This window comes from Montipora capricornis, chromosome 2 (genome assembly GCF_036669925.1).
Source record: "Montipora capricornis isolate CH-2021 chromosome 2, ASM3666992v2, whole genome shotgun sequence".
Taxonomy (NCBI): domain Eukaryota; kingdom Metazoa; phylum Cnidaria; class Anthozoa; order Scleractinia; family Acroporidae; genus Montipora; species Montipora capricornis.
Window position 1 is genome coordinate 13999724 of NC_090884.1, and position 6632 is coordinate 14006355.

Consider the following 6632-nt stretch of genomic DNA (forward strand, 5'->3'; position numbering starts at 1 on the left):
TGACAGTGTGGGCGAATGTTCGCGCTCCATGGTCCATTCAAACGTCCTGGAATTAATCCAACTTCCTAAGCTGAAAGCACTTTTAAATGTCCCATTGACAATAAAGGAATCAAAATATTTGACATTAAAGGTATTTGATGAGCTAGCTAAATGGCAATCAGATTATCTGTGATAAATTTGTTAGGTAAGTATCGCAAGTTATCGTACGTGATATTTGCCAATTGACAAATAGTTATGCATGTAAACCGTAGTTAGTTCCTTCAAGGTCAACAATATAAAGCCGTGATAATGACAAACATATTTGTTCCCGGCTTCAATCCTACACTTGTTACATTTTGTGGGACGGAAAGACTTACAAACCCAGTGATAAAAGGCAATTTAATTTTCTTTTTAGTAAGATATTTGACTTCCATGAATATCAAATTAGCGAGAGGGTAGCACAGTAGAAAGAACGTCGAAAATAAAAATGTCAACTACTTAAAAGTGCTATCTGCCAGCATACGCGTGCTACAGTTTGATTTTGCGAAGATCGTTTTGAAAACTGTACAGTTAACACATCATGACAGCAAGCGCGGTGTTTGAGATAAAATCAAGTTTCGTTAAGAATTTTCCTTAAATATGCACTCCATCACACGCTCGGGAATTCCGAAGCAGCTTTTGTAAAAGCACGGTAGTAAAAACTGGCGAAAAACCAACGTTAAATAAATTTAATTAGTCAATCACTGGAGCACTAAGTACAAGTAAGAATAACAATCACCCGGAAACCACGCAAGAGTCGGAAACAAAAGCCATATACGTCACCTTTGAGTCCCGTTTGTCAGACACATCAACCGGAAACACCTCCCACACGCTGTCAAATAGTTCGAAGTGCTTAGCTGCAGAACGAATTTAAGGAACGACTTCCTCCATGATCACTGCAGACATTTGCATGCTCATCCCAAAACATTCAAATTGGAGAAATTATGAGTCTCTTCGCTTTCGATCCCGAACTGGAGCAGAAATTAAACGACATAGACGAGTTTATTAAGGCTCAATGCGGAGATTTATCTGGTGGGTTTGACCAAAGCGAGTGGCTTTTGCCTTCACAAGCCGGGGATGCCCCAGTCCACGCCAGCTCTTGCAACGTTAAAGGTACTTAAGAACGTTTTCTTCATATAAGGCTCTTACGGATATGATAACGGCACGGAAAGGGAAAGAGTATTTGACTGACGTTACCACTATTGAATTTACAACCTCATTTGATGGCGGTTTTCCACCCAACACATAATCTTCTTCTACCACTAACCTTTTTTTTAAGTACGTTCTTGTATACATAACGATCGTGATTGATTGATGACTGTACAATTCACAATCAAACCAAAACATTGAACCATATTTTGGCAGAAGCAAATTTAGTGTCAATTTGAAATGGTTGTGCATGTTTAATTTGTTGACTGAACATTGACGCAACTTTCCCTTTTCGTCTATCTAATAAAATTACAAATAAGCTGCAAAGTCTTGAAATTACACTTCAAGAGAGTTTCACCTGTTACGACATTTTTTCAGGGGCCACAGGTACGTATAGAAATACTCCATAGAAATGCAATTGGTAGTCCACGACTTCTCGACTGGTACGACTATGCTGTTGAACAGATCGTAACATCCATTTCTCAAATGCACGTGCTCATTAACGTCCGGCTAGGTCACTATTTTTCCTCTTGAGAAGCGACCCCAGAAAAAAAATTGATTATAAATAAATTTTCCGCGTGTATTTGAACCCTGTCTTATGGAATCTCGACGGTCATGAAGCTGAGAAATCAGCGGACGGTGTGCGTTGGTGTATACCAAGAATTCACCCGGAGACTTTTGTTCAGGTAAAACCTTTGAAAAGCAACATTCGCTTTATTATGAAATGATTAACGTTTTGGTAAGGTTCGCAAGTGTCGCTGTCAAGAAACTAAAGGTACTGAGTTTCATTAGGGAGTGATCAGTAGAGGTAATTAACCGGGATCCTGTTTCCTTTCCGCTTATAACATGCGAGAGCAACCATGAGAGGACAACACACTGATCCTCGAGTTAAGAGGTGCGAGCTGGCTTTCAAGCACTAACCAAGTACCAATGTAGCAAACGGAGGTTTGCACGTGTGCTCTGGAGTTTTCTTCACTGCTCTAGCTGGATTTTGTTTTGTGGAATCAATGGAGTAAATATTTCGTTATTATGAGCTTTAACCAATTAAATAAGGAGGCTTCGAAACCTCAAGCTAACCTTTAATTAAGTTAAACCAGCTAAAAGTAAACCATCTTCTTTTGAAGTTGAACATAATACAAAAGGTTTCCATGCTTTGTACATGTAGACCATTTAAATTGTAATAGGCTAACAATGACAAAATTATTTATTACCAATTTGCCAAAGAAAAGGTGATATACGAATGTGCGAGAGCTGTTTAATAAGAAACTATCACTGTCTTTTTTCGGTTTTCTTAATTACAAGTGGCCCTAAACATCGATAAAATTCGTTGTTAAATAATTAAGATGGTTTCAGGTTTTTTTTTCTGCTCGCTACAAGCTAATATGGATTCAATTTGTCAAATTTAAGTTAGGTAATGGACGTGTGCTTAAACCAACTATTAATTTCTCAATTTAACAAATTTTATTGAATTTGGTTGCTTACGAGATCTGTTTTACCCTGAAAGGAATGTACGTCCTTTCTCTGCTAGAAAAAAAAAATCAGGCCCTGTTTACCATCCAGTCAAAAATATAGGAATAAACAAGAAATGAAAGGTTCATTCATGCTGCGTTCAGATTTATTTTCCTGGAGAAGCTGGTGAAAATGCGTGGGGACGTTTCAGGCGTCCTTTTACGGCTGTCCAATATGTAATAGCTGTTTAACAGATGTGCTGGATCACTAGGCTATTTAACATAGGAATAAAAGATAAAATTGCAGATCAAAACTGGTTAAAGAGACGATTAATCAATTTAATGTCGAAGCTTTTCAGATAAATCGGGTTTATCAGTCAGGCAGAATTAGAACTGACAAGAACAAGAAAGATGTTCTTCACAGAAGCAATAAAAACAGTTATTTGTTAGCGTTATTTACTAAGAAACGAGGAACTAACTAACAAAATGTCACCTCTGGGATCACTCTTATATACTATCTACTTATTACATTAATAGGAAAGTAGTCATGGTCGCAATTACAGAGTAGAACAGTGATAAATGCAAAATATGTTTCGAAACGCATAACCTCTTGTGAATTAAAGTCAACGTTCTCTCGTTTGAACTTGAAGAAAGGTAACGAGTTCCAAACGACGATGAAGAATACGGTAATAACTGAAAAGAAGAGGACAGATATCTTTGCATAAAAATTGAAGCTAGACTTTGAGAGATAAAAGGTGATCTGTTTATTTGGAAGCCGAAGAGGGCCGAGAAATAGAATGAAAGCCACCAGCAATTCATGAACGAATACTGCTATGGTTAACATTAAAAAATGATCATAAAAGCTAACCTTAACATTGCCTTTATCATCTATCATCCATCAGCTAAAAAGATTAGCTGGTGGTGGTTATGCAGTTTAGGTCCAGCCTTCACTAAAAGAGCTGTGCAATTAATACATCGCTTTTTGCCTAAGAACTTCAATCACAGAATCGTTGACAAAGAAAAAAAGTAACTTAGCCATTTGAAATTCAACCATGGGTTCCATGACAACATGCACATATAGATCACTAAGCTCCTATCTCAAAATGCTTTGTAGCTAGACATATTTGCCTAGCGCCGAAAAGATATGGTTTCGTATTAGAATGCAGTGTAAAAAATGTCAGGAAGGGTATAAGTATTAAATGAATCCTTTTTAATCTAAAGTAGAAAGGTGTTTCTTTGCATTCAAAGGGGGATACATAAATTCGAGGTGTTCTTTTCATAAAAAATCATTAGGTTCGTATTTAATTTTGACAAAAAATAGCCTTTTTAGAATTCTGCTTTGAGGATTAGAATGGCAAACTATGAGCTACGCACATCGGTAACGTTTATTTAAAAAAACCATGAGGTTGACCGTTCTGATCACTATATGCTTATTAGAGCTGAGGCCGAAAATGGTTCTTTGTTCCTAGATGGTAAATAAAAGTTGAATTTGATAAATGTCGGTTTAACTTGGCCATCGCAAGTCGTGAAGGGGAAAGAAACAAGAATGAGCAATTTGCCGGAAGTGAATTTCATTATTCTCACGGCTATCCACATAAATCACTAAATTTGTACATGGTTTTCGAAATAACTCAACCATTCCTAGAAGTACGAAAATAAAGGCATGGATTTAGATCGCATCTGCGTGCAATTTTTTGTGTTTTTTGTTTTGTTTTTTCAAAACATTCATAATATGCTTGTTTTCATTCAAGTGTTTCAATGTGGCCGGCGGCAATTATCCAGAAAAAAATCTTGGAATGTTAAAAAAGCAGTTGAGTCCTTCTTTCAAATGTCCTTTCCTAGTTGCAAGATTATTATCCTATGTGTTTTCAAGTGATCATACAAATAACTTACTTTGAAAGTGCTCGGCCCAACCGATAACTGACTAGGACTCACGGGTCCATGACGTTCTGGGAACGGACCAGACTAAGTTGGCTTGCAGAATAGGGTCTTATGGACAATGACCATCGAATAGCGATAGCCATAACATCATTACAAAGGGCTACATCGTTTAGTCAAGAGCGAGTTATCGGCAGCATCTGGTGTAAAGGGTACTTTGTTAAGGTACATGTTCAATCTTGGACTATTATCGAGACAATAGAAAGCTAGAGAATAATCGAATTGTGTCTAGTAACAAGGGAAGTATGGTCAAGTCATCGGAAGGATTTATAGTCAGTTTGTATGCTGACTGTCGGCAAGTGGCAAGCCTTTTTCCCGTGAGAGAAGATCTAGCGTTTGCATGATCCTCAATTTCGTTTTATGTCCTTTTTCGATAAGTTAAAGAGTTTTGTATCACTTATGGTGATTCCATAAACCAGATTAGAAAAAAAATTAGAAAGGTTTTTATAATAGAAAGGGAATAACGAGTCATTAAAGCATTATGACCAATGGGTCATAACGCAATGTCCTCAGTGAATTATGCGAAAACCGCGTTCTGAGCAGAAAACAGTTTTCGCCCACACTAGAAGGACAAAAACAGAAGCAGCTGAGTCAGATGCATCGATGATAATGCAGGTACTGTATCAGATACCCACATATATAGAAATTTCTTTTTCTTTTGCAATGTTTTTTTCTCGTATTTAACTCAAAATCTAAAAAAAATACATTGCTTTCTTGTCCATATCGTCATATTGCAGAAGACAACATAACGCTGACTGGTTTTTCCCGCGTCATGCCACCGCCTACAAAGAAAAATTGAGAATATTCCGAGCGCTCGAAATAACCTTTCTGACAAAGAAGATAACAGGAAATAATTGGTTAGAAAGAAATTGCTAAAGAATATAAACCGGTTCAGTCACGTACAAAGCGGAGCGGAACTTAATGGCTGGCTGCCTGTTGTCTGGATACACGAGGTTAATACAATCATTAATATTGCTTTTGTAACTCCATCTCATGATTTGAATATGCTCTGCCGATTTGCGACCCTTTTGTTAGAATATTCAGTCGATCGAATAATCAGGGATGAGTGAGGTAGGATGATCAACAAAGCAATTGCGTTTAAGATGTCAGTTGAACTTTTAAAATCAGTGGCTCCTTTCTAACCAAACGGATACAGTGAACCAAAACACTAACTCGGTATTTGTCAGCAGTGCTGCATTTTCATCTATACGATTCCAATGCGATTCGCTTGATTTCTAGTGAGGTTTCGTTTTCTTAAGATAAAGTTTTGGCCATATCCTTCAGTCTAGCTTTATTGCCAGTGACACAGCAGTCAACTTTGCTCTTCTATTTTGGTAACAGGGGAAACGAAAATACACAATTCCCCAAATCCATAATTGGTACAAACTTTACAAAAAGGACACCATCTGCAGATTCACTATCACTGAAGCCTCAGTTTAGCGCTCCGTGACATCTTGGTCGACAGTAGACAAGTCCTTATCGATCGTCTTAAAACCACATTTCGTGTCATACCTTTAATTCCCCAGCTTATAGTTCCCACTCTTAGTTATGGGTACCGTAAATATATTTCGATATGTTGTGGAGGAGATTTTCTGCTAACGTTTTGCTGTGTAATTAAGTTTATATGCTGGGCAAAGAAAAACTAGGGCATGATATCGATGCTGTTTAAACTTTTACTTGATGCTTAAAGACCTCATGAACTAAGTCAGTTCTTTATTCCCAAGCAGTTGAGTCAGTTTTATCAGAGTCTTGTGGTGCTACAATAGAGGACCTTATTGATTCACGTGCAACAGGAGACCCAGGGCCTGAAGTAAAGGTTCAAATAATGAATCTGGTAGACGACTATGACAACAGGACGACAAAGTCAGCTGGGAGATTATATGGATATCGAATGGGATCTGCTGAAGTAACTATCGTTGCCCGCGCAGAGGAGGAAATTAAAAGAATTCGAGTCTATATTCAACCGTGTCCTGAAACAACAGCTAAAACAGCGGATACAACAGGTAAACACAACGGTACTCGATTTAGCTCGTATTAAACATGTTTGTCCACCGTTACAGGCGGAACGATCAATCGTGC

The 6632-nt window shown here is 37.7% G+C and overlaps 1 protein-coding gene across 6 annotated transcripts in view; it reads left to right on the plus strand.

The window, feature by feature from the left end:
* Positions 1-860: 860 nt before the first annotated feature.
* Positions 861-6632, plus strand: part of LOC138037795 (uncharacterized) — a 13541-nt gene continuing 7769 nt past the window's right edge. The window contains exons 1-2 of one of the 6 annotated variants that reach the window (XM_068883685.1): positions 861-1131; positions 6278-6556. In XM_068883685.1, the coding sequence (XP_068739786.1) occupies positions 963-1131; positions 6278-6556 (448 nt within the window). In that variant the 5' untranslated portion in view covers positions 861-962. Of the gene's footprint in view, positions 1132-1744; positions 1854-5131; positions 5507-5632; positions 5730-6277; positions 6557-6632 lie in introns of those variants that run through there. The other 5 variants (XM_068883686.1, XM_068883688.1, XM_068883689.1 and 2 more) reach the window with 5 other exon arrangements.